The sequence below is a fragment of the Salarias fasciatus genome, chromosome 11, assembly GCF_902148845.1.
Source record: "Salarias fasciatus chromosome 11, fSalaFa1.1, whole genome shotgun sequence".
Lineage (NCBI taxonomy): Eukaryota > Metazoa > Chordata > Actinopteri > Blenniiformes > Blenniidae > Salarias > Salarias fasciatus.
Genome location: NC_043755.1, coordinates 4,432,241 through 4,460,205, shown reverse-complemented (window position 1 = coordinate 4,460,205; position 27,965 = coordinate 4,432,241). Strand labels below are relative to the sequence as shown.

Below are 27,965 nucleotides of genomic sequence, written 5' to 3'. Positions count from 1 at the left end.
AATGTTCATGTGTCAGTCTGAGGAAATTCCCTTCAGGAAATCATTATATTTGTGATACAACTGTGCTAAAACTGTGTTGGACAAGCAGTTTTGAAATGAGACTCTCTGTGGGCCTTGGAGCAGTTTTGTTTTCAGAATTCCTGTGTTGTTTTGAGATCAGTTTAGATGATATAAGCACACAGCTATTTAACAGATCTTAACATGTTAGTCAGCAAGCTGTAAAACTGAGTTGTATTTAGGCATTCCTTATTTTTTTGTCATTGTTATTACTTTAACATATTGAAAAGTGTTTGCTATCTATAAGAACTACAGTTAAAAATATTTCCTGATATGATATGATATCACATTTGTCTTTTGTTTTCATCCTTTACCGTTTTTGGTCATTTCATGTCTCACATGAGTCACTTTACTTGTCTTACTGATTGCTTTTCCCCCTCATTTTGTTTACTGGTTGTGTGTGTGTGTGTGTGTATGTGTGTGTGTGTGTGTGTGTGTGTGTGTGTGTGTGTGTGTGTGTGTGTGTGTGTGTCTGTGTGTGTGTGTGTCTGTGTGTCTGTGTGTTTGTGGTGCATATTTGTTCATTTTGTGTCCCTGCTGTTTTGCATCTCATTGCCTATTTAAATTAGCATCTTCCTGTAGCTATTCAGTTACTTTCTCATCATTTTATATGACTTATTTTGGACTACTTTGTGTTCCAGTTTTATGCATTTCATTCTGGCAGTTGTGTGCTATTTTCTAAAGACGAGTCTAATCAAATAAAATAATGCTACACTTTTCGAGAGAATTTTATTTTAGCTTCGCACAATGATATACCAGAAGATTCCAACTATCTCATCTGGAAATGAGAGGATTTAAAAGCAACAGCTGTGGTTGGAAGTCAAGCTGTAGGCAAAAGAGTATATCTTACCCAGCGGTTAAAAATGGCAATGATAAAGGTAATGATATATAAATGAATCAATATGAACCACAAGTACCCAGCAAGTGTACTCCAGGGTTTTTAACAGGAGATAACAATATTGGTGGAGGCAGGAGTGGTGCTCAAGTGTTAGTAAGGCTGGGCTACAGAGGGATTGTGACCCCTGGACATCCACCTGTTTCTCCAACTTTTATTTATTCTGAGTGATGTTCCCATATAAGGTCGCAAGCAAATACAACTCAACTGAAAAAGTAATCTGAACAAGTGCGTGGCATACAAACAGACTGTCAAAAGTGACATTATTTGATAACTGGGTAAAACAATGTGGTTTGTAGTTTTGTGTTACTGATTCTGCTGAATATCTGACATGCTGAAGAGAATCTATCACAGGGCACACCTTGTCATTTATCCTATATAGGTCACATGCATTGCAGGGAATTAAATTCCCTCTAAGGCACCCAGCAAACACAGGAAGAATATGCAAACTCATGATGGAAAGTCCCCCCTGGCCCACGTGTCCTCACGTGTAAAATGAAATATTACACAGTCTATTTCCAGAGAACTCATTTATCCATCAAAAGCAGTAAAAGTAAAACAAAAAAACCACAAACCAGTGAGAGTGAGCAGTGTAAAGAGACTGCTGGCCTTGATTTCTACAGATGTCTGTGGTGTTGTTGTAACTAAAAGAAAGAAAACATAGCCGGGGCCTTCAGTGTTTATTTTCGGTAAAATTACACGTGAACTGCAGGGATTTCTACTTTTGCGCAATGAGCGGTCCAGGTGCGGAGGAGCGCGCGCAGGAGCCGCGGCCAGATGACGCTGCCATTTGTTCGCGGAAGTGGCTTCTGTCGTGACCGGAGAGAGAGAGAGAGAGAGAGAGAGAGAGAGAAAGAGAGAGAGAGAGAGAGAGAGAGAGAGAGAGAGAGAGAGAGAGAGAGAGAGAGAGAGAGAGAGAGAGGAGGCAGGGGGAGGAGGAAGGGAAGGGAGAGTGAGAGAGAGAGAGAGGAAAGAAGAAGAAGTTTAGACTAATCTCTCATGAAGTTAATCCAAACTGTGGGGAGCGTGGCGAGCGCTAAACCATCGACCCTTTTTCCTTTCAGAGGAAACTAAGCTGAAGTTTGTGCAGCAGCTACAGCCTGGTGGGGCAGGAGGGGCGAGTCGAGAGAGGGGAAGGGAGGAACGGAGCTGGTAAGTCGCTCGTTAAAAGTTGACCACACTTTTTTTTTTTCCTTCTTCTTCTTCTTCTTGGACATGGCGTGGACTGTGCGCGCGCCGTGCGTCAGTTGTTGTACATGAAGAAAGTTTGAGTTTCCGGCCTGACGGACTGGCGTGTACGTGTGTGTGTGTGCAGAGAGCCGAGCTGGACGGAGCCTGTCGGGTTACTGTAAAAATGTAGGACTGTGCGCTCCCCCTGGGCTCGGTGTTTAACCTGTCGCCTCCTCTCCTGCTGTTTTAGTATTTCAGTTGCTGTCAGTTGTTTGATAACAGGGCTGTGTGATATTGTTCACGCTCGAGCTTGGAATCAACATTCTCAAGTTTAAAAAGTCAGTAGAAAGATTACTAATGTGCAATAACAGCGAGCCTGCATCAGAGCTCATTGATCTGCAAGTAACAGTGTCAGACAACAAACAGGAAAGTGCTTATTTTAGTACAGAATCACTGCTTTTCCCTCTTCTCCAATTTAAGAAGTTGATATTGTTTTATGTATGAATAAGAACAAATGGGAAAGTTGATTTTGATTATAATTTGATTTAAACAGTGACACTTCACGGCATGGTTTTTACTATACATAACCTAAATAAATGTCCATAGTTTATAAATCAATAATAGTAAATAATAATAATAGCCTCGCAAAATGTCTAATATTTCTAAAGTTACCATGATGTACCATAATAAAGTATCATAATGTTCACGTTTTCATTGAAACACGTTTCTGTGTTTATGTGTTTAGAAATAACACAAAACCATTGAACAGTTATCTGTAAATTCAGGAACACTTGTAGAAACAAGTTGGTTCTTGAATATTTATAAACCTGTGAAATTTCAGCCATCACCTGGGCTCAAAATATGCCACACAGGCATCAATATAGAAAACCAGCAAAAACTATTCATACACCTGAATTAAGAGGAGAGCTTCAAAATATTTACATACAGTATGTAATGTACACGAAGCGCCACGTTAACAGTGAATGGGATTGTAAGTGGTGTGTTAGTGTTGAAAAATTGTTACCACTCTCTTGCTTTTAGAAGCAAATAAAACAGTTGATTTTTAAAATATGTACATGAATAATTGGTGAAACATTTAGTCATGAAGTTAAAGTTACGAGCTTGAGTCAGACTGGGAATTTGAGTGCTTCCAGCATCAGACCAGCATGTTTCTGGCTCACATCCTGCTGTGATCTTAATATTCCTCAGTTTATGTCCTTGAGCCTTGAGTCTTCAAGACAATTACTAAAGCAGTATATCTGTCTTTGAGTATTCTCAGTGAATAATAATATGGCGAACAGCTCGCTGCCCACCCAGCCGATACAGAGTTCCTGGACGACAACCTGAGGAGAACGCGAGACCTTCCTGACAACACATTAACATGAATCATTTTTAAAAATAAATCTCAGTGACCGTATAGAGGTTATATGACAAACTTCATGTTCCTCATATATATTTTGTGTGTGTGTCCATAGAGATAAACCAAAGCACATCTCACATGTGTTGAAACAAGGTCACTGTGAGTTAAAGGTTATTATGAAGGAGGGAAGGGTAGACAAACTATCACCGCTACAGAGTCAAGGATATGTGGGATGATTGAGGTGACTGAAACCAGTGGGCTCAGTGCCCTTATCAGGGTCGGCCACATTGTTCGGGCCAGCAGCCGCTGACATAATATTATATAGTGGTAGTTATCTCTACTGATGAAAGAGAGAAGAAGGAGAACGTCCAGTCAACCACACATCTAAAAACTGCCCGATTCAGACACATTTCAGGAGCCAGATAAATAAGACACAGGAATCTCTCACACACACACAACACAGACGGGAAGCCCGACACAATCCATCAGTCAAAGCTCAACGTCCCTGCCTCTCTACCACAACACTGGCTCAGTCCAAAACCCACTTGATTAAAATTGAGTCTGTCCAATTCAGCTCAAATCGTATCGGTCGCCAGCAAAAAGCTCTTTTGCCCTGATTGATGGGACAGTGTGACACTTGATTGTTCGAGCTTGACTTTGACAGGTGTGCACACTTGTGCACATAGCCACACACTCAAGACGCACAGAAGTAAGCTTTGATTTCTGTAAGCAGGGAAAATGTTAGGGCCGATATTAGCCTTGAATAAGTCTTGAGTGATACTTTAAACATTGCTATTGACAAAACACAACAGGGAGGCGCTAAGCTCTTGTAAACATGGCGAGACTGTTGACAGGACATCGGCCTTGTGTGGGTGTTTGGTCATGCGTTTGTCTGCGCCTTTGTGTTTGAGCATACTCTATATCTGTCCTGTTGCTGGTGTGGGAGGGAGTTTAGGTGTGTTTGTTTATTTTTTGGCATTTGCACGACTAGGTGTGTATTTGCTATTGTTATGGGGTTCTAAATCTGTTTAAAGTCTTACATTATGGGGGCTTATCTTCCATGTGGAAATAAAGATCAAGTCCCCATCAGGATTATTAATAAGTACATGATTATCTGTTTTGAGGTCAAGCTAAAGGTGAGTTGGATTAAGTTTTGGGTAAATGAAGTTGTAAACAGTTAGTAATGATTGTGTTGGGAGTAAGTCTAAAGAAGATTGATATAAAGTAACGTCGTGTGTGTGTTTAGCTTGTTTTCCTGTCCTGATGGGGACATGATGCTGCTTGCACACTGACTCATTGGGGACTCACGTCACCGTGGTGACTGTAAGTCTGCAGGAAATGGATGTAAGTCAACGCGATGTCCCCCGAAGGCTTGAAAAACACAATGTGTGCGTTTGTCAGTGTATACATGTGTGCCTACATGCACGAGGGTGTTCTGGAAATAAACTGCAGGAGTTTGTTTTTGAGATCGTAGCATGTGGTTGTCCGTTTCTACCTTGCATACAATGGGACTGAGTCTCAGCTTTGTTTCCTCCTGTGGTGCATATTCTGGTGAAGGCATGCTCAAGTCTTCAGTATTCTGCATGAGCTGCAGTTAAGCTGAAAACTCCTCCTGTGTGAGGCTAAAGATGTGAAATGAGCTTGGCTTTGATGTAATTCACCCCAAAACACAGCTTGACTCACACTTTAAAGTGTGTTGATGATATTTTTTGGATTCTGTTTGAATAGAGAGTATGTATTCTCTTTGAATGGAGAGGATTGTCATCACTTCATATGAAGGTGTCATCAAAGCTGATTGCATTTGTAATAGTTGGATTGTTTTTGGAGCTCCTCCGCCTTGCTTCAGATTTGGTGAAGCAGTAAGCGTTTCTGATAAACCAAAATCACCCTGAAGTCAGGCTAATAGCAGGTCTCATTTTGTGGTCTAGACATGCGTCTTTTCTGCTCTGGTGAATTCGATGCATTGATTTCAGACAACAATGAGTCACAATTAAAATAATTGTCGCGCTGAAAACTATAACAGTTTCACATACGATGTTTAGATGCACAAGGGATAGATTTAACCAAAGTTGAATAAAAAAGAGACCTGAAGAAGTAAAGCCTGTAAAAATCAGCATTTCTCAAGTTTTGAAACAGAAATGTTAAACTTTTTTTTCTTACAAAAGAACCTAAAATCAATGACAGTGTGAGGCGTGGCTGTATTACACACCAGCAGGAAGTGTGCTTTTACAAGGGGGAATTCAAACTCGCATAAAATATAATCTTAGCACTACTTTCAGCTGTTGATTATAGCTGCCGTTGCCGTTGTAATATTGAGCTGCATTGAAACAGTCCATGAATTCATCTTCTGTGCTGCTTCATCCACCGTAGGTTTTGAGGGAGGCTGGAGTTCTTCCCATCTGACTCCGTGCGCGGGAAGAGTACAACTGGACAGGTCGTCATGCACAGTTACACACTCATATTTGTTCCTATGAGCAATTTCGAGTCAGCAATTGACCTGACACGCCTGTTTTTGGACTGTGGGAGGAAACCGGAGAAAACCCACATATGTAAAAATGGAACTCAAACTGAAATCGTACAAAGGATCATCTAACCGTCCGGCTAGAGTACTTACCACTACACTACATGGGCCTTTTTAATTACTGAACAGTATAAAACCATTATAACCTTCATAAAAGGATCGGTCCAGTGTGGAGACTGCAATTAAACCTGCTGATGAGAATTTTATGTGTCCTTATTGTGGGAAATACCCAATGAGTGTAATAATACCGTTCTGAAGTCATTGCGCATTTAACGAAAAGACTGAATTTCCAAAGTAGCTCTGCTGGAGTAATATAGAAGTGATTATGTAAACAAACCTGAGGAAAGTGGTTTGTGTTGAAATTTGGCAGTGAAGTGTTGATACTTGGTGCTACGGAGGTCACTCCGCTGGCACTGTGAAAGTGTCACTGGCAAGCAGAGTGAAGAAATAACACTGTTTATGGCAGATAAACTGTTGCAGCAAAGGGGGAAGTTGTTAGTGGAAGTTGTAAGTGGAGCGATGCAGAGAGTGGTAACAGGAAGGGAATGATGGAAGGAGATAGAGATGTGGGAGTGTGGTTAGAGCGGGTGGTGGAAGGGGGCTGGCGCACAACCCAAAATAGCCAGCTCACATGTTTGCTGTGTGCGTGGTGAGCCATTAAACCGACGAAGACCTCCTGCCTGGCTAATCCAATGTTCACACTCACCACAACTTCATTAAAACGGTGATTTGCTGTTACTGTACCTGTGTATATGTTTACTCAAGGGATTTCCCTGCGATGGCTACACACTCACTCCTACTTTCTGCACACATCCACTTTGTCATCATGTTTCTTGTCATCCTAATGGGGACTGATGTTAGACAGCGTCTCAGTCTGGCAATAGTCTACAGAAAGGTCGCTGCCTCGACCTGATTATACATCTTTGCCCCTGTTTATTGGTTTCGCTCAGTATTCGTAACAGAGTTAAATCAGATTACGGACAGACTTACAGTGTAAGAGCGGGCTGCAGATGTGACGCTGCAGCTTGTGCTTGAGATGCAGAGCTCTGCCTCAGTACGTCTCTGACATGTTTCATCCCATAAATACTAGCTGCAGCTTCCACAGACTTCTGCTGTATGCACAGAAACAGAACACACGCTTTGCAGCCGCGCACTGGGCAAGCTGAGACACAAACATCCTACACATGCAGTCCTTTCTGTTAATTCCTTTCATTCCACAGGTTGGGTTTGAACACGCACGCTTGGATTATTGCCTTTCCACCATCGCCGTTGATCTTTCTTTCTCTCACTTTCTGTTACTTTCTCCACGCTAGCGTGGTTGTGTCTCTATGTTATGTCAATATTCTTCCCTCTGCATGCTTGATCAACCGGGCCGTGTATATCAACCAGGTCCCATGACCCTCTCCACAGCCGATCCTGGGAACAATGCATGCTGGGAAGACGAGTGGCTGCAAGGCGGCATTGCTGAAGCACGTTGGAACTCCTTGAGTTTGCTATGTGTCTGTGTTATGTGTGTGTGTGTGTGTGTGTGTGTGTGTACCGTCTGCTCATGTGCACTCTGGTGTTTTTAGGGATACAGACTCACAGGCAGCCTGTGTTGGCCGATGGATTATATGGTAAGACATTCAAATGATACAGTCAGCTAACGAAAAAACACATCTTGCCACAGTGGCAAAGGAATTACTTTATTTTCACTATAGTAAATACAAAGATGGGACAGCTGATTTGAGGACAGATTAAAGCTCTCTTCCAAAAATAATCCTAATCATCAACTGATTTTTTTTTTTCAAACTGGTCAAATTCACCCTTTTTTGTCCATTTGCAATTTTAAGTTTGGTTGGTTCCAGCAAAATGCACGAAGGTTACCTTTCTTGATAGTAGGAGCATGTCTTCAGGTTTTAGTGGAGGGGTCGAATTCACAAATTTCCCTTTTTGATCGTTTTGTTTGGCATTTATTTTAGCTTAAGTTTTTGAAAGTGTAATGTTTCAAATGCTAAAACACACGAGGTTGAATGTTTCCTCTTCTGTTGAGGTGGATTACTAAGCAGCACGTGAACAGGAACATTAGTCAACAAATTTACAACAAGACAGTCAAATCAATACCGAGCAGCGCAGAACGGCGCTGTGTATCAGGGGTGTCAGACTTACAGCCTGAGGGCAGCACCAGCCTGCCAGTGGTTGATTTCAGCCCACAAGATGAGCTGGCAAAGTTTAAAAATATTAAAGAACAGATCAAAATCAATCTTTTCAAAAAAAGGCTACTGCTGAGATTAATGGACATAACACAACAATGACACTGGAGCCCAGAGATCAGCGACGCAGCAGAGGAAGCTAATTCCCTCGTTGCCAGCACACTTCAGCATCAACCCGATACTGTGATGGTGGATTTGAGAAAACATGCTCGATGACGACCACGCTGTGGCAAAGATGTGCTCAATGAAGCACTGAATTAAATCATGCAAAAAAATTCAAACAGAAGAGAAACTACAGATAGTGGATGTGGTTTTAGGAGATTTTACTGTGTTTTCCACCAAGAATTCTAATTAAAAATGGCATAATATGAAAACGCACTAACTTGTTTGAGATTTTAATATAGGCATTTTCATATTTTTAACCACTTCGTCCCAAAATTAAAAAAAAAAAAATTGGCATTGTGCTGAATATCTAATCGTATTGCATTATGCCACACCCTAAGTGGTCTATGGAAAATATTTTTGTCGCACCCTGTATCATTTAAGTTTCCCTAACAGCCAACACAGTTTTTATTTTTCATGTAACTCTGAGTCACTTTCCCAAATCTATGAAACTGGAAACTGAAATCACTGTGTCACATGAGTAACTGTGCAGCCGTGTGCACTTAATCGTCGCTCGAAACTTCACGAACTTAACAGTTTATCGGAAACGCTCAGATACAAATGCAGTCAACCACAGACCTGCAGCAAGTTACCCCCTTTAGAAAGGTGTTGATTCGACTCAGGGTATATTCTTCAGGCTGCTGCTTGTCCTGTTGGACTGAATCACGAAATGCTCCCATATATGCAAAGCATAACCTTCATAAAATAAGATAATAAAATTATTTACAGAATTGCTGTGAGAGACTGCATTAGTTTTAGTTGTGTGTTCAGAAAAGAACTGGAAAAAAAATGTTGAATCAGCATGTTCACTTGTATTTTTCATAGAAATTCAGCTGAGGACATGAATTATTCATTCCCTGGAATATATTGAGGCTCAAAAAAACAGCCGGTTATCATTCTGTTAATCCTAAGCCACAGTGTGTAATGTGTTTCACAGGTTGTGGTGCACGGTGCCAGGCTGTTGGTGGAGGGTGCTGTCTTCACCAATCACACTAATTCCATCACTGGCTGGGATTAGTATGCCAAGAGATGCTCTAGTTCTTTTCGCCTGTTTGATTTTGATCTCACACATAAGACACTGAGTGCACTACTAAGCCAAAATAATGTGGTCGAACAAGGTACTGCAGGGACTTTTTGTTGGGGTGTCATTTGAGGACTCCTCGCTCGCTGTCCTCTCCGCTGGGTTACTGTGGCACTGTATGGGTGGTTTCTTCTGCTTTCCGCAACACTGCCTTCTCATCAGATATGCTGGAATGTCAAAAATGATCACAGTTATCCCTGTTTTCTGTCCCCCTGCCCTTTCCTCTCCAAAAAAGCCGAGGTCCTGTCGTAAACGTAGCAGATATGATTTTGTGAATGCAAGCCGTTTTCTTTTTTTAGCATTGCCCTGATGAAGGATGAACAGAGTGACCTCGTGTCACCCTCTGCGCAGCACCCGGAGGAGGGTGAATCCTGTCCCACTACCCATCTGTATCCTCTCTCTACCCCCTCTCTTTCTCTCTCTCTGTCTCTCTCACTCCTGAACTCTCTTTCTCAGGTTACCAAACATGAACACAAGCGGACTCCTGAATAACTGTCATGAGCGATCCAAGCGCTCCGCACATGTTTACAATGACATACCCGTCAAACCGTCTCTCTCCTTCCCGCCCGCTTCCACGTCTCCCGTCATTCTTTGGAATGTGTGTATGCGCGTGTTAATCTGCAGACGTGCAGCATTTTATTGTGCATACACATGTATTCTGCTAAATGACTGGCTGCAGAGAGGAGGTGGGGGGAAGGGGAGGAAACAGGAAGGAGGTAGCATGGGAGAGAAGAAGGTGGGGAGGGCACAGGCAGCAGCGCAAATGTGTGTGTGTGAGTGAGAGAGAGAGAGAGAGAGGGAGAGAGGGAGAGGGAGAGAGAATGGGAGGCATCATCACCCACCCAGACTGGGAGGAGGGGAGGACAGACAGCGTGCGCGTCCCTCCAACAGACAGAGGTGGAAGCAAAGTGGGAGCAGGAGACAGACGTGAGGGGAGAGGAGGCGCACAATGAAGGAGTGCCATTGTCCATCCTGGCAGCTTTGCCATCTCACCATCTGCTGAAAGAGGGAGAGAGAGAGAGAGAGAGAGAGAGAGAGAGAGAGAGAGAGAGGGAGGGAGGGAGAGAGGGAGAGACAAGAAAAGGAGGCAGCCAAACGGAGGAGAGCATAGATGGAGTAGAGCTGCCGGCAGTGACTTTGTGAATTAATCGAGTGGAAGAGTGGATCAGAGGAGAAGCACGCTTTTTCGTGGAGTGGACGAAGAGACAGCCAGAAAGAGGAAGGAGAGGACGGATGATCGGACAGTCTGTGGCTGTTTGAACATTAATGTGGTTCTCATGTGAATATGGAATCCAGCTTTAGATGAGTTGCCATGAATTTTCAATTGCATGCTTTATAAACCAAAACAGGAACTTTGTATGTTTTTTGCCATTCATTAAAAAAAAAAGAAATGACACTTGGGAAAAGTGATTAGACTTACTTTTCACAAACCAGTTTGATATACCTTACTTTTCTCTGTAAATATAGACTTTCTTTGTGACTTCTGATTTATTTGACTCAGCAGGTTGTTTATCAATTTTTGTCTTTTTTAACTGCTGCAGAGAAAGTTCAGGTTGTTTTTATGCAAGTTTTCTAAACATCCCTTGTCTTTTCGATGTACATGTGTAGTGTAGTAGTTGTTTCTATAATTGTTGGGAAAGTGTGCGTTGCTCCTTGAAGTGGCGGCAGTTTCACGTGTCCTTGCTCGCAGTCAGTGCATGCAGCCTATGTGGGATGTCAACATTGATTGGGTTTTATGGCTGGAGCAGTGCCGGTCAAACTTTGATCATTTCCTGAATCGTATCGATCTCCCTCGGAGTCTGTAGTTTTTCCCCTCTTGTCTCGGACGAGGAAAAAAAAAAACTTGAAGTCTTTGATGCAGCAACTAATTACCTTGTGATTTGACAAAGCAATTATCTCTTTGTCTAAAGCTTTCTGCTGTTGTTGGGACTTTTCACTGTATTTCCTCCGCAGGCATCTCTTTTAATGTCTGTTACCATGGCAACGGGGAGCAGCTGCAGCCTGAATGAGATGTAAAGTTTTTTTTACTGTTGTTTCCCTTAAAATTGGTGCTGTTCTATTAGGTTCTTGTGTGTGTTTAGCAGATAGGACTGGCTGTTGATAATTCTGTACAGTTTTCTGACTTTTTTTGTTGTGTTTCTTTCTTGACTAGACAGTCTTTGTCTATGCGGAGCTCGGCAGTCTCCGTGAATCAGGGTTGTTTCAGGTCACCTGTCTCCCCCTCCCCATTCTGTGTATTCGCCTTGTCGAATCCTAGCCTGCTTTGTCCTCATCTCACCTTTATCGGTGGCAAGCTAGTACCATTTCCATCAGTCAAGCTGATGTGGCATTTTCAGGACTCACTGGATAAATTAGGTTACCTTGCTGATTTTACCTTGTACATATCACTCAGTGTGGCTGCCTGGTCCCAGGACCACTAATTACCACCTATTATCTGGTGATTAGGTGCTCTGTGTTTGTGGCAGACTATTTGTTTTATTTATTGTGTGTAGGTGAATAAGGAATTCCCTTCATGTAAAAAAAAAAAAGAAGAAAAAAAAAGAAGAGAGATCTCTGCAGCCAGTTACCTGACCTACACTGTGTTCTGTGCACTACAACAAGCCTGGGCTGGACTGAGCCAGGGTTAACTCAGTTAACAGCATCTCAGCAGCCCTTTGTTTGAGGACACACACCTGGGTGTTCCTCTGTGGTGTTACCTATAGCATTTATGTGCAATCTTTTGCCTTTTTTAAGTGCTTACACTCTCTCTCTTTACAAATTTCTGGTTTTATGAGATCCGTAACAGACTGTTTGCTTTAATCTGCATGTTCTCTGATTCTCCAAATACCTGGTGTCTTTTGTGACTTTTCCAGCCATACTTATTTACAGCTTTCTGGAGATCATCCCAGCCTGTCTGGCAGAGTGTGACAGTGACTGGATCATCAATGGTGCTTTCTGGCCAAGTCCAGATGGATGACTAGCTAGAATTGCTAGACAATCCTTCTGTGGTGCTAGACTGGTGTAGGCGATTGTTCCTTTGCCATGCGTCCAGCGCCCACTACAAGCTTCTGCGCTGTAATTTAGGCACAGCTACGTTCTTAAATGTCAGTGTGAGAAACGAAAAAATAAAAAAAGCAATCCGTTTTCTTGGCTTGACATTGGTGCCAAACTTGTAACCTTGTGTAAGTGGTCTCAGCAAGGTGTGCATAAACCTTGTGCTCCTCCAAGGGAGTAAAGTTCAGCGGATTGTAAATATTACTAGTGCCTCAACTCAACTGAGGTGTAGGTTCAGCCAGCCCGCTGCAGGACTGTAGGTGTAGTTTTGCCTCCTACTGAAGCGAGATTGCTGCAGACTGTTTCAGTTTGGTTTGCAAGAGACTGTTAATGTCAACAGACTGTTGTTTGCCTTCTCGGATGGACTATGCAGAACACAAGATGTTAGAAGGTGTCAGCGAGGTTGAACTGAGAGCTAACCTGCTGCTTGTCAAGCCCCGTCTCAGATAAGGGAGGAGAGCCGTCTTGGAATACAACACTTGGCTCGTTTATATCATATGCGCCTGTGTCAACACTGGTTTCTCAGGTAAATGACGATAATCTGGGCTCGCTATTTGAACCAGGCAGTAATACATTTACAGGGTAGGAACAGCTGTGCGTGGAGACATTTCCATAAGACACCACAGTGATGGTTTTCAATTGAGCTTTCTAGCCGGGTGAGTGAGTTCATGCTAAACATCAGTGAGCCTCCAGCACCATTCAGGGAACCCTGGGTTGGAAGTTCAGACCTGACCAATCAGATTTTATTACCATCACAACAAAGCCCACCGGTAGTCGTCATCAGCCAATGACCTACATTCTCCGGTGTTACATCACCGCCGTGCTACTGCAGTGTGTCACTGTACCAGACACAGGCAGCATCTCAGATTCAACCTTCTACTATCTAATGGTGCTCTAGAGAAAAAAAAAAAACATCTTAACTGAGGTCGCCGAGTTTAGGGAACACACTTGAACCAAGGCAGGCTCACTTGCTGTAGCCATATCAGGAACCTCAGTTAAGAGCAGGCGCGACTCTGCCAGCCTGGTTTTATATACTAACTTTTTCATTCAGTTCTTTTTTTGGTGTCTAAGTTCACAATGTCTGGCCTCTAGCCATCCACAGTCCTAACGTCGGAGAGGCAGGGATCACCATTAATTTATTAGACTGAGGGACTGTTAAACAGGGCAGCCTGGAGAACGGCCGAGCAATCGAGGGAGGGGGAGAGGGGGAGGGAGAGATCATCTGGAAGAGGAGAGAGGAAGTGGTGGCGCGGGAGAGGGCGGAGGCGTTAGAGAGGCAGAGGTTGGCGGAGTACATTGTGTGGAGGAAGAGAGAGGACTTCCAGGATAAGAAAGGAGACAGAGAGAAAGGAGTAAAGAGTGCTGAGAAAGAGAAGGAGGCTGCGCCAGAAGTGATCTGGAAGAGGCGAGACGAAGAAGGAGACGCAGGGCGAGACAGAGCGAGGGCCATACAGAAAGGACATGAGAACATCTGGAGGAAGAGAGAAAGGGAGTAAAGAGCGACAGACTTGCGAACGCGTTCCACATGACGAGTAGGTTTTAAAGAAAGTGTGCCGTCACCAAGAGTGGAGTCTAGCCATACATCAGTAAGCGTCCTCTCTCTTCTTTAGCAGTTCTGGGCTTCATTCAGCTCTGCAGGTGCTTTCTGTAGTATCGACCAGTTGAAGCTGTGTATTATGTGTGCGTTGCTGCTACGCTAGTGTGCACTGCCCCCTTTGCAATCCCCTCGTTGGCTGCTAATAGGATTTTTATGGTCTCGTGTCAAGAAGGATCGAGCTGCCAGGGGGAGCAGCGTCACACGTGCACGCGCGCGCGCACGGCAGCACACATACATACACGGGCGATCTAAGAAGCGTTGTGGGCAGGGAGAGGTTTATAATGCCTCATGCATGTTGACACATCACGTACAAATGCGCACCCTTCAGCGCAGTGAGACACATGTGAGGGGGCGGTCAGAGAGACAATCACTTGTGTTGATTCTCCATGGTGCTGGCAACAGCTGAGTAACTGGCCCTCACTCAGAGACTGTTAAGTTCCGATGAGCTACTCACAAATATTGTTTTACATAATGGCAGGATACCAAGTCGAACACTCTGAAAAGACCTAAGAAGGCTGTTTTTCCTCAGTCCGTGGGAACTCAATGAACACTGGTGCAAATTCCAACTGAACTGAAGACAACATGAGCCGGGCTGGTGCACTAAAAAACTTTTTTCTTCTACATTCTTCCGTTAACTGGGACACCCCGTTTTTCCTCTGCGCCTTTTCTCATCCTGCTTTCATCGTGGATAAAGCCGTTTGGTGTTGGCTACCTGGTAAAGACTGGAGGACAGACAGCCAGACAGATGGATGCGGCTCTTTCACCGAGCGAGACAGACAGATGGCTGTGTGTCCCTTTCGAGAAAAACTTTGAATAGTGAGACAAAAAAGACTTTCGATTGAATCACTGGAGCCTGTGTGGACTTGTGCGGATATAAAAAGAGACGCTGCAGATTAATTATGGAGCTTGTTCCGAAAACCAAGTACACCCACTTTCGGAGTGAATCGCTGAGCTCAACCGATGAAACAAACTCCAATCCGTCGTCGTTCCCTCCTTCCAGCCCCGCCACTCCTCTCACTCCCTCACCTGGCTTACCGTCCTCTCTGTCTTCCTCGTCTCTCACTCCCATCTTGCCTCCCGCCTCCCCTCGCCCGGCTGAGAACAGCCCCACCACCCTCTGCTCCTTCTTCCCCAGGATGGGGTCGCTTCGCCTGGGCGTCTCTGCCACTCTCCTCCCAGGACTCAAGGCCTCCGGCAGGACGCAGCAGCCCGCCCCCCCTGTCGAGTCCTCCGGGGACGACAGGAGCAACTCCAGCTCCTCCCCTCCTCTCCATCACCCTCTTCCCCTCCTAACTGCTCCTTCTCCCCCTCCTCGACCTCCCCTGCAGGACATGAACCGGCTGGGAGGGGTGTCCAGGAGGGCACGGGTGGAAGGAGGCCAGCTTGGAGGAGACGAGTGGACGCGTCATGGCTCTTTTGTTAACAAACCCACCCGTGGCTGGCTGCACTCTGACAATGTGGTCAGTACCACTGGTGTTTCCTACACTGTACGGGTAAGTAACACCTACGTAGAGTATAAATACATTTACAGCCCTGTGCAAAACCTTCTGACAAGAATGAGAAAGTGTTGAAAAGTTAGAGCACTCCCTAAAAGAAAAAAAAAAAATTCCATGGAATGGGAGATTACTGCTGAATGTGGCCACCCTTTGCACCATGAGCATAATTTTTTTTAGGTGAATTTGCACAATTTTGAAAAAAAAAAAAACTAATGCAGTTAGAGTTGCCTAAAAAAATTCCATTTTTTTGGGGGGGGGGGGTGGAGATTGGCTCAAACTCTGCTATTCCTTGAAATAATTCCAAACAGGCCAGAGATCAGGACTCTGTGGGACTCAAGAACTCAACTTCATGTTTATATCTCAAAATGGTACTCAATGTCAGTGAGTCTGGGACCATTCAAATGCTTTCCTGTTGTTTCTACATGATGAAATAGTGGCATGTATTTCATACATGCTTAAAGCTTTTCCACTGTGCCATAATGACACAACTGTTAAGATTGAATTTCCGTGCTTTTTCTCTATGTGTGTGTCTCGCGTTAACTTGCGGCCTCCCCGTTTCCTGAACAGTACATGGGATGTGTGGAGGTGCTACAGTCGATGCGAGCGCTGGACTTCAACACCAGAACTCAGGTCACCAGGTGAGATCAAACACTTCACATCTGCTGCTCACTCGCCCTTTCTCTCATTTCGTTTCTGCTCTGCGCATGAGGGGGCGTCGAGGTAAAAGTGTGGTTAGGTTTAGGGGAACGCTGGCTGCTTACACTCCTTGCAAGCACCGCTCACCTCTCGTGGGTTTCTTTGTCTGCCGGCTGGCTTTCTGTCCTGCTTCCGCTCTATTTTGCTCACTGACTTGCTCCTTTCTGTCTCGGTGTCTGACTGCGTCTGCTCATGTGTGTATGTAGACGCCTGCTGCTCTCTCAGACCCTAAATTAGAATGTTCTGGAATCCTGGTGGTTTCCTTCTGGTTTCCGTAGTGATGTTTGTTTGTGTGGCAAAGACGAGCCCCGTCACCGGGGACGATAAATTCTATCTCCCTCTGCCAGATCTCATTTACGCCGCTCAGTGAATCCGGGAAGGTGTGAGGGTTAATGACATGCCATCGCCAAACATGCGTGTTTTTATGGTTTCAGGGAAGCTATCTCTGTGGTGTGCGAGGCAGTACCGGGAGCCAAGGGAGCCCAACGCAGGAGAAAGGTACGTACTACACACACCAGCACACGCCCTTACTGAGCATTATTTATTTATAACGCTTAAGTGGACAGCAGTGGGGATGGTTTTCTGGATAAGAGCTAGATTTAGCTTGATTGTCCAGCCTGTGGTCAATTGGCTATTTAGTCACATGCTCTCTCTCTCTCTCTCTCTCTCTCTCTCTCTCTCTCTCTCTCTCTCTCTCTCTCTCTCTCTCTCTCTCTCTCTCTCTCTTCATCTCACACATAGACACACATACACAGATCTTGATTTAGGCTGATTGTACACTCCTGTGGTTAGTGGGCTACTCGCAGGTAATTACCAATCACTCTCTGGCCTCTCTTTCCCCTCCCTCCTGTCACAAGGGAGGCTGAAGAGATGGGGTAGAGGCTTGTGTGGAGCCAGTGTCAGGCCAAAGAAGCACTCCAGATTAGTCGACAGTCTGCTGTTTAAAGACCCCATGTGTCTGTGCACTGTATTCCTGTAAAACTGAAAAACATCCACCAAAACAGTCCATAAAACAGGTGGCTAAATCCAGTCGCCTGCTGCCATCACAGGCTGTGACCGAGGAATGTCTGGCAGTGGCGTGCACCAGACAAAACACAGTTATAGGATGTAAACTAGAATAGATTAAACTAGGCTCGTCCCTCTGATTTGACTGGACTGAGGTTAATGTGGCCTGAGCATGTGCATCCTGTCTGGACAGCACTTTTCTCACAGTATACTCCAAACACTCTGGAGCGAACGTGGATCAAAGCCATGAGAGAATGGAGGATTGGGATAAACGAGTTGGCACAATAACGCTGGCACGGCCCGTGTGATGCTGCTGGCCCAGCCTGCAGTATGTGAACTGTCCTGCCTATTCCCCATTGGTCACAGTTGGCCTTGGAGACAGGATCATTTTCACAATTGCAGCTGTTCTCCCACTCCCACACACAGAGGCATTTCCACACAGACGCCCACAGACTCATGCTGAGGCAGGGAGCACTTAGTGGACCCTCATACAATGTTCATGTTACAGAAAAAAAGAAAAAAAAAAGCCTTCTCTGTTGCTTTCTATTTGTGCACCTTCATTACTACTCATGGCCTTTCATAATTTTCTTTCACAGCCTTCCTCCCGCTGTCTGACGTCCATCTTGGGAAAGAGTAACTTGCAGTTCGCAGGCATGACAATCAGTCTCACCATCTCAACCAGCAGCCTCAATCTGCTGGCCTCTGACTGCAAACAGGTTAGACTGACACCAGCTCCCGTTTTTCTCCCAAAATCTGACCCTGAGTCACTCTCTCATTGTCACAGCTCTCTGCTGTAGCCAGAGGTGTGCCTGGTATCCAGTGTGCACTTAGCTTATGCAGTTTACTGGAGCAGATTAACTGTAGAGAATTCTCTGCTTGAGGGATTTCAATTGATTTTCTGAAGTCTGTCAACTCTCCTTTATCAAGCGATCGTCAAATTCGCTCAGTGAAAAAAGATCTAGCTGTATTTTATTTTCACTATAGTCTTTATTCTGTGTTAATATAAAGTGTCCAAACTATGCTATGTCATTATATAGCAATCTAATGTCGGCTAACCTGAATTTAAAGAAATGTTCTTGCTGTTTTTGCCAGATTTTCTGATACTGATTAAAACATCGAAGAATTTGTTTTCCAATCTAATTCAGGACATTGTTTTTGTGGTGAAGTCCTTAAACCAGTGTGTGGTGTGATCCACTGGAACATTTGGGGAATACCCAAACAGATTTAAAGCTACTCTACTCTGTTTGCTTCATTTACTCTCAGTGCTGCACAAATCGCTCTTATTGTCTTGGTTCTGCTTCACCACAGGGCAGGATGTGATCCTCCTCTTAGACCTCTAATGAGTTAATAGCTACTGAATGATGCTTATCTTTGGGGAGATGGCGTACAGTGCTGTAGTGCATTCACTTGATCAAGAAACATGTCGTGCATCACATACACTCATTCACAAATACAGACTGAGGCGCGGACCACACGTCGCGCACAGCGCATTAGCAAGTGTTGCTGCTGATATTGATCCAACGTGGGCGGTTGTTGCAAACTGTTAAAAAGGTGTTCCATCCATTGTCCCTACTTAGTTTTTTTATCTCAGCTGCCGTTGATGGTGCTTACTGGAGGAAAAAAAGCACTTTTCTCAGTAATGATTCCACATTTGTCTCTTCGTTCTCATGCTTTCATATCACTTCCCACATACTTCATGTCACCCATGTGCTCTCCTCCCTCTCTTCCGTCTCCTCTCCTTTTCTTGGATTCTCTCTCTCTCTCTCTCTCTCTCTCTGTCTCTCTCTCTCTCTCTCTCTCTCTCTCTCTCTCTCTGTCGTTCTCTCTCTCCTCTCCTTTCGTTTTCTCCACAGATTATCGCCAATCATCACATGCAGTCCATCTCCTTTGCCTCTGGAGGAGACCCAGTGAGTCACCCAACCCTCTCTCTCTCTCTCTCTCTCTCCCATCTCAAATCTCACTCTGGCCTTTTTCCATCTTTCTTCAGCCCGTACGCTCTTCCTTCCTGTCTTTCATCATTGTCTGTTCCTACGAATATGACTCACTTTATTGGCGCTTGACCGGTTTGCAGCTCCGCTCTTCCAAAACTGATCTAACTTCTTCCTCTCATCCCTTTTTCAGCTTCATGTATGTGTCTTAACTTCAGCTTTAACCTAAAAACTACGCTTTGCTTTCTGTTTTTCCTCTCCTTCCTTCTCTTCTCAACCTTTATATCTTGAACCTGCCCTTCACTTTTTTTCCCCCCTCCTATCGATTTTTCCCTTTCCCCTCCTGCCCTAACTGTCTTCCCCTCATCTCGCTCCCTCAGGATACAGCTGAGTACGTAGCATATGTGGCCAAAGATCCAGTCAACCAGAGAGGTGAGCAAAAATCAGAAAAATGACACCTGCACCAAAGCGGCATCTGCCAATATCGACAGGCGTTGTTACTTCTGTGTAGAGTTCAGTCTGATTGCATGGAGGAAGAATGAGCAACACGCATCAGCAGTAAATGTGACCAAGTACCGGTATTTCAAAATGTCAATGTGTTTATGTGCTGTAAAGATTTTGTGTATTTGTCCAGAGTGAATGGAGACAAAATATCATCAGCCTACATAAAGACAACGTGAACCTTTCAGCTTCATTTAATTTCCCTCAAAATGTTTAACTTTTAACACATTTTTGAGTTACTGTTTGTCACATCCTTTCAGACAGAACGACAGCATGTAAATTAGCCTGCGTGGACTCCTTCATCAGCCAGTTTGAATAAATTTGTCCACCCAGACACTCTTTTCTGCTTTGGCTGCTGAGTAGTTTGCAGCATACTTCATTCAAGGGCATGTTGCAGCAGCCTCCTTATCGGTTGTTTGTGTCTCCTCTCCTGCAGCGTGTCATATCCTGGAGTGCTCAGAGGGTTTAGCCCAGGAAGTCATCAGCACCATCGGCCAGGCCTTCGAGCTGCGGTTTAAACAGTACCTAAAGAACCCTCCCAAACTGGTCACACCTCATGACAGGTACAGAAAAAGAAATACCAAAAAAAAAAACAAAGAGCCCCTTTGTGTGTTGTTACCCACAATGTGTGTTTGCACTCCTCTCTCTCAGAATGGCTCCATTCGACGGCTCTGCATGGGAGGAAGAGGATGACGAGACCGCTCCACCTCCTGAGGTTCCATACTATAATAATTTCCCTGGTAAACAGCCTCCCCCTGGTGGTCTGGTTGACATGAGGACCCGCCCAGGAGCCACGCTGGTAAGAAGGACACTCATGGACACGCTTCAGCATATCCTCACACTAGCACAGCTGCAGTCAGTGGGTGAAACTTATTAAGAATCTGCATTTGAGTATTGTGAACTAAGGGCACTTCTAGAGAAGGTAGAACTGATCTATTTGAGAAGAATCATTGTTTGATATTTCAATCAACTCTTTATTTTGCTTGTGTCTGTGTTTGCAGCCTTATGGACAGCCAGGTCAGAATGAAATTCACAAGCAGCCTCTGCCGCCTCTGCCAGGTGAGCTCAGTGTCCATCCGGCACTGTTTTCCTGCATGTGAGCCACTCACTGACTCTACAAGGGAAGGACTGTCGATGATATTCAAGGAGGGTTTCCTCTGTTTCACATTGCATCTTTTTATCAAATGTTATTTCTGTCAGTATGGAGTCGTTTTTCATGGCTCTCAGTCAAATTCCCTCTTTGTAGTGAGTGAAAATAGTGGCACAACTCAAAATGAAAGGACATTTTTTTTAACCCCATTTAAGCAGTTGAACCTCTGAAAAGTTATTTATTTTGCCTGTTATTTCTACACTCATACCATAAAAAAATAAAGAGCATCCATGGATTGAATCCAGCATGTTTCTCTTGAGGCTGTTTCTAAGACCACTATCCTGTCATGATGCAAAATTCATCATAACACAGGGACCAGACCCATTTTATGGAAAAAAAGGAAAAAAATGAAATCTTGATTCATGGGTTTTCTTCTTGTTTGTTCCTTCCAAACTAAAATTATTTTCTTGCCGTTTTTCCCTTTTCAGTGGGTGCTAAAGAAGGGCCACGGGAAATGTTTGATGACCCGTCGTATGTCAATGTGGATAAACCTCGTCCCCCAGCTGCAGCGAATGGAAATGCTCACAGAGATGCTTTTGACATGAGTAAGTGTGGGTTAATTAAAGCCGTGTTGGCTGTCTTATATCTTTTTAATCATACGAGTTTAAACAAACTGCTTTCTGAAAGATGTTTCTTTTGCTGAGAAACTGAAAACAGTCAATTTTTTTTTGTGATTTCATTTAAATCATAATAGTAATGTGTGGGTTGTAATCCAAAATAACCAGCAATTGCAATTTGTTTTTCTTTTCTTTTTTTTAATCATCTGAAAAGAATAACAATCACTGGCTTGGGTGGTGAGCAGAGTAGTTTGTACTGTAAATTCCTCATGACTGATGCTAATTGAAGACCGGAGCTGTCCACAGAAGGCAGCCTCGGAGGAAGATAAGGAAATTAGACTGTCTGTGTCCATTACTGAGGCATTCTATGTAATGGTATTGGCTGACTGCATAAAGCTTTTCATATTAAAGTCCCAGACAGTCCATACAGCGTATGTCAAAGGTGGTGCACTTCAGCACTGTTTCTGCAGAGAAGATGTGCTCATGCATGTTGATCTAATCAAGTAAGTGTGTTTTTTTTTTTTTTTTTTTTCCAAGAACCACTGGATGATGCTTTGGGAGTCTCTGGGCACAGCGGTCCTGGTTCAGTGACTGCAGCGCCCTCTCTGGTGCAGCAGCTGCAGTGCGAAACCTGGTTCCACGGCAGCTTAAGTCGCAGGGAAGCAGAGAGGCTGTTGACCCGGGATGGAGACTTCCTGGTACGGGAGTCTGGGACCACGCCCGGACAGTACGTCCTGACAGGACAGCAGGGAGGTCAACCCAAACACCTGCTGCTCGTCGACCCAGAGGGAGTGGTGAGTCGGCGTGGGAGGATATAAGAAAGACAGATTTCACTCAGAGATGATTCTATGTAACTCACTTCTTCCTGTTTGTTTGTAGGTGCGTACAAAAGACCATCGGTTTGGAAGTGTCAGCCACCTCATCAGTTACCACATGGACAACAGACTTCCTATCGTGTCAGCTGGGAGCGAAGTGTGCCTGCAGCAGCCAGTGGAGCGCAGGGCCTGACACTGTACGCCAATGACAGACTCCGCCAAAAAAAAATCACACACTCACACATTCAGCCGAAAACACACACAGCAACAACACTACACTTTACACACTTTCAAGAGAATACATGGACACACGCATACAAAACAAAGTAAAACCAAAAAAAAAAGAAAGAAAGAAAGAAAGAAAAAAAGAAACAACAAAAAAAAAAATCTGCAAAATCACCCACTTGCTGCTGTTGCCACATTTTCCTGCCGTTTCTGAAAGCCAAACTGTGACCTGCAGGCCTTCCCTCTGCAACACCACCAACCACCAGTCGCTTCCTTCCAATGCAATGCGGAGAAGCACTGCTGCAATTTCTCAGCCTACTGTGAACCAGGGAGGAGCCCTTCACAAATTTCAGAACGGGCAGAAAAAAAATGCAATTTTTTTTTTTTTTTTTAAAGAAAAAAATACACGTGATTATGAAAAATAATTACAAAAAAAAAGAACAATAACCTATCCATGGTATCATGTAAATGTTGAACTGAAGTGTGCAGAAAGGAAGATGAATGGAGCTGAGAGTGTGATCGCCAGCGCTTTTAGCCTGGTGTTTTATTTGGGAGGAGAAAATAGTTCTCTCTCTTCGGACTGTCGCTGGAGAATTTTAGGCAAAAACAAGACTGACCCAGGCTCAAACCTAAACTCTGCCTTCAAGGATCTTTGGAGCACTTCAGCAGCGGACGTGACTCTGACAACAACATCCCGGCTGGAGGATATGCATTTCGAAGTTTGCTTCCAATCAAATCAGGAGGGCCACAACCCCGACCCCCCCCCCCCCCCCCCCCCCCCCCCCCCCAGCCACTCCCCTTTTTGAGGACTTTGACCCTTGAAGGAAAGCCTGTATGCAAAACTAGGACTGCTATACCAATGACCATCAAATATGTTTGTGTTTTTTTTTCTGTTGTTTTTTTTTTAATGCCTACTCTCTTGAGACATTGCTGTGTGGAGGAGGATCCAAACAGCTGTATCTAAGCAAATCACTGTAAGCGTAGATACACACACCTTTACACAACACACAGTCTGCACCACATGGCATGCCAAAGAACATGAACTTGGTTTATAATGAAAAAAGGAAGCTGTGACAATTATGTCTTGTGTGCTTAAAGGTGCAGTATGTACAATTTAAGTAATGCACTTTTTTTTTTTGCATTGGGTGGCAGTAGTAAGTCACCACAGTACCCTGTTTGTCTTCAGTTTGAGTTTGTTTTTTTGTTTTTTTATTTTGATTTTATTTGTTGTTAGAAAGGCTAAGAGCTCCAGTCTCTGTTATGTTTACTATTCAATCTGCTATTTTTCTTATCTGCTGGACTTACAAGACAGTACAAAAGGAAAACATTAATGGAATTAAATCAGCTAATTTCATTAATTTATAGATTAAAAAATACATACTGTACCTTTAGAGCATTGAGAGCGAACTTGAAATGTGTTTTAAAACGGATCTGGTGTTGAACAAAGAAGACTCTAGGTGATTGTGCCTGAAACTATGAACTAAAAGGAGAGTTTTTCAGTACACTGATGTCACCAACAAACATGGTAACTTGTACCTGTGGAGAGGCATAGACCAGACCATTTCCACCCGTCGCTTTTCTTTAACAACTTTGTATGTGTTTGCCTTGACAATCTCTGGGTGTTATCTTTAAAGAGTATTCAGCCTGAACGCAAAGCAGTGTAATTTAGGACGAGCCTTTTAAATGGTGCCCAGTGAGACACGTGGAAGAGTCAAAGCAATGAATATCCCTCCGCAAAAATAATGCAAAGTCTGTATAGTAACTGGTTGGATAGTTTTTCCGTGTTGTATTGTTGGTTAGTTGTTTTTTTTTATCATTTGAGGAAGAATCGTCCTTGTGAGAGAAAAGAGAAGACAAAATCCTTACGTGAAATGACGTGCGTTATGCCCCAGGTCCAGGCCAGGAGCTTGGAGCTACATGACAAAGGACCTTTATGAAAGCTTTTTGGAGCTTTAGAGGAAAAAAAAAAAAAAGAAAAGTTCAGCCAGTAGTTGCTCCTCAGTGTGCTGATCTGGAAGGAGAAGTTCACTCTGTGGCTTTCTCCTCCTCTGCTCCCTCAGTTCATGGCGGGTTTCTTTTTGATCTTTTTTAATCGTGCCTTGTTTCTTCAATGCAGTCACGTCACTCCAATGCAGTCACCTTATGTACTTAACTCAGACGTTATCAGCTCCAGGAGACTCTTACTCCGGTCTCTCTGTTTAACAGATTCTGCAAAAATGACACTCCAGTAAACACACGCGCAAACAGATCCAGTGATGGCAATCTCCTCAGATGCACGCACTCGCATTCAGCTTCTAGTCACAGATACTTGATGTCACCATCGTGGCGGGGACAGGTATTTCCTGATCATCTGTAAATAACATCGATTTCGACTGGTCCTCTCAGTAGTGGATTGTTCCCATTGTTGTATATTTAGTGACTCATTCGATAAGTAACAGATCCAGACACCAGAGCGTTGAAGCAGCTCGTTAAAAAAAAGCAAATCAGACATGTCAGCCTGACAAAATCCTTGGAACTATGAGAAGGGATCTTTCAAGTACCTTAAGCGAACTCACGTGTAAGCGAACATGCACACAGACACAACGGTGTGACACCCGCTTCTCAGATTATTGTCGTTCAGAATAGGGAAACCAGAGAGAAGCTCTGCCATTACTGTGTGTGCTGGGAAAAAAAAAAAAAAAAAAAAAAGGTCCTCACTTGACCTTCGGTATCATCAGTGAACTGTTCCTGTGTTATCCTTGCTCATCACAGTTGCCTTTGTTGCATGTTTAAAAAAAAAAGAAATACTTTGTTGTTTGTTGTTGGTGATGGTGATAGTGTTAATTTATGCTGTTGTACTTTTTAATTTTGTGATTTTGAAAGCCAAAGGTTTCTTTCAAATTGTGTGCACAGATATTGATTTTTACTTCAAATGTTTCTGTTTTAATACTTTTTTTTTGTTTGTTTTGTTTTTAGGGAAACATGTCTGTTTACACCTGTATCTAAAAATATAGATTGCATATATAAATACATATATCATTCATCTGTTTTGGAGTTTGGCTTCTGTTGATTTCTGACTGTTTAACAAGGTTTTAGGCCACTTTTTATCCTTACTCCGATGAGGAGTGGAATTACTTTCATGGAAATTGGAACAACAATCCCACTCTGCTAGAAGGTCTGATCGTTTGTCACATACTGTCCCGTACAAAGAGAGGAGCTGCTGGAACGCTCCTGTTTGTCAACAGACGAGGCTCTGACAGTAGGGAGCTTATTCAGGGATTATTTGGGCCGAGGCAGAGTCAGTGTGTGGGGGGCGCCATACAGACCGGAGCGCCGGTGCGATCAATCAGCGGAGTTTAAAACCAAACATGGAAGAGTCGGGAAGATGCTGGATGTGAGAGGAAGCAGGTTGCGGTTGGCACCGGAGGTCATAAGTAGAGGCTCTGACTGCGTCAGGAATACGGAGCAGACCTCAGCTGTTGCACGGGAGCAGTCAGATCCCATTTGTCACGCCTCGCCATCGACTTCGGCTCAGCCCCTCGCCCTCCTGGTTGCCTCTGCCTGCTCTTTCCCGTTCCTCTCCGGAGCTATGCACCCCCAGCGACCTCTTCCTCAGGCCATGCCCTCCTCCTCTCTGGGGCAGCATCTGCGGGACATGGCTATGGGTGTGGGGCGAGGCAAGAACTTCTTGGGTGGAAACTTTGCCTACGGTTTCATCCAGTCAGTGAAGGAGTGCCTCTATTTCCTCCTGTGCTGCTGGTGCATCAAAGAGATCCTGGACTGAGAGAAACTAAGTGGTGGAGTATTGAGTTTTCCTGTTTCCCTGTTGGCTCCTACAGTTTGATTTCAAGTAGCCTCCGCATCATTGGAAATGGAGTGTGTAGTCAGTGTTGCTGACAGGGAATTGGCAGGTAAGAGTCTTGTTTTAGTAGATTTCTTTAACAGGAGTACGCAGTAAAACACAGGCGTAAAGCATCGCAGACTGAGGGCCAGAGCTGGCCTGCCAAAAGACCCATGCCTGTCTGCAAGAGGACCTTGCAAAAACTCAAATTAGTTTCTCGGTTGTAATTTGTCTCATTGGTGATTGCTCTGTCTTTGTAGCATTGCAGACAACACAAAAGTAAAAGCCAGAACTGAATGGAAAATACTGGATGCACGATCAGTGAGGCAGCAGTAAAGGTTAGCTACCTTATTGTTAACACAGGGGTGAACAAGCTTTATAAATCTATGTTTTCAAGATACAATTGTACTGCTTTGCATGAAAACAAAGAGAACATTTTAAAGTTGGCATGAGTTAAAATTATTATGAATAATGTCAGATATCACGCCCATTTGGAATTAAATGTGACGATATAAGACCAGGATCTGTGTAAGTGAAGCCGTAAGCCTCACATGAGTGCTTGTTCTCGTCAATTTCCTACTGAAACTAAGATGGTGTACTGAAATAGTAATAATATAATTTGATTTTTTTTTTTTTTTTTTTCTGTTTGTAGGCTGCTCGCTTTGGAATCCAGCTCCATATCTCCATGTTGTAATGATGCAACTTACAACCAGGAATGAAGCCTCCTGAATCTGATCCTGATCACCTGAGGCTTCCAGGAATACAGTTCTTTTATGGTGAAACCAATGTCCACTGTGCAACCCGAAATGATGTGGCAATGAATAAAGGATCTAATGAAAAATATTACCTTTTTGTCTGAATTTCTTACATTAAATTAAATGTAACTCACTGTAAACTTTCCAAAAAGTTGTTAGACATAGTATGATTAAGAGTTGAAGTTCAGACTGATGATGAGAGAAGAGGAATATCATTAATGATATGGTATTATTGTGTTCTTTACATCTTTCCTTTGTTTTGTTGTTGGTTTGGTTGTTGGGTTTTTCCACTGAATTTATAGGACCGGCATAAATAAGCCACTGGCTTCAGTCTATTTCTTGGCCATGTAAAAAGAACAGTGTTTGTATTTTCTGTCTTGAGCTATAGAACATTCATTCATGAATGTCCACTTTATCATTATGTATAGAAGATAAGCCTGGTTTATGGTTTAACTTTATTAAAGCAAAACAACATCAAAACTTAAAAAAAAAAAATAGACAGTGGGACAAAAATGAATTATTCAAAAATGAGGATGAAACTGAATTAAAAATGCAGCACGTTTACAGCTACTGTGCAGGAAAAATAAAGAATTGCTTTATTGAATATCAGCAGCAAACATAAGGGTGTACAGCCTTGTTTTAAAAGACTTGGAGCCATTCTGCAGTTTTCTGGGAGCTCGGTCTCAAGATTTGCTTTATAAAAAACTATGAATAGCACAACAGAATGAAACCTGGAATGATTGCTTTGCAAAAAATTGCCAGGCTCAGCATCCATGTGGGAACAGCAAAGCCTGCGGAACATCAGCGATGCTGGGGCAGTTTTTAGAAACATCAAACGTATGTAACATGCATGGTCTCCATCACCTGCGCGTGCCAATCACACGGCTGTCAATCGGCAGGGAAGCCTTCCTTCTGGGTGCACTGACGTCGAGCTGCTATTGGTCGAACG

The 27,965-nt window shown here is 43.7% G+C and overlaps 2 protein-coding genes across 5 annotated transcripts; both read left to right on the top strand.

The window, feature by feature from the left end:
- The first annotated feature begins 1,881 nt into the window (after window positions 1-1,881).
- On the top strand, window positions 1,882-25,129 carry shc1 (SHC (Src homology 2 domain containing) transforming protein 1). Of its 4 annotated transcripts, XM_030101971.1 has the most exons (14): window positions 1,882-2,104; window positions 7,575-7,619; window positions 15,397-15,561; window positions 16,132-16,202; window positions 16,695-16,758; window positions 17,862-17,981; window positions 19,119-19,172; window positions 19,574-19,625; window positions 20,131-20,257; window positions 20,346-20,493; window positions 20,696-20,753; window positions 21,273-21,389; window positions 21,939-22,195; window positions 22,281-25,129. In XM_030101971.1, the coding sequence occupies exons 2-14, from the start codon at window positions 7,608-7,610 to the stop codon at window positions 22,407-22,409; spliced, it is 1,374 nt and encodes a 457-aa protein (XP_029957831.1). In that variant the 5' UTR covers window positions 1,882-2,104; window positions 7,575-7,607; the 3' UTR covers window positions 22,410-25,129. The 4 variants fall into 4 exon arrangements, with proteins under 4 accessions (XP_029957831.1, XP_029957832.1, XP_029957829.1 ...); XM_030101972.1 differs by lacking the exon at window positions 7,575-7,619; XM_030101968.1 differs by lacking the exons at window positions 1,882-2,104; window positions 7,575-7,619 and having other exon boundaries at window positions 11,516-15,561.
- Window positions 25,130-25,364: 235 nt separating this feature from the next.
- On the top strand, window positions 25,365-26,527 carry lenep (lens epithelial protein). Its single transcript, XM_030101973.1, has one exon. The coding sequence runs from the start codon at window positions 25,806-25,808 to the stop codon at window positions 26,202-26,204; it is 399 nt and encodes a 132-aa protein (XP_029957833.1). The 5' UTR covers window positions 25,365-25,805; the 3' UTR covers window positions 26,205-26,527.
- Window positions 26,528-27,965: the final 1,438 nt, after the last annotated feature.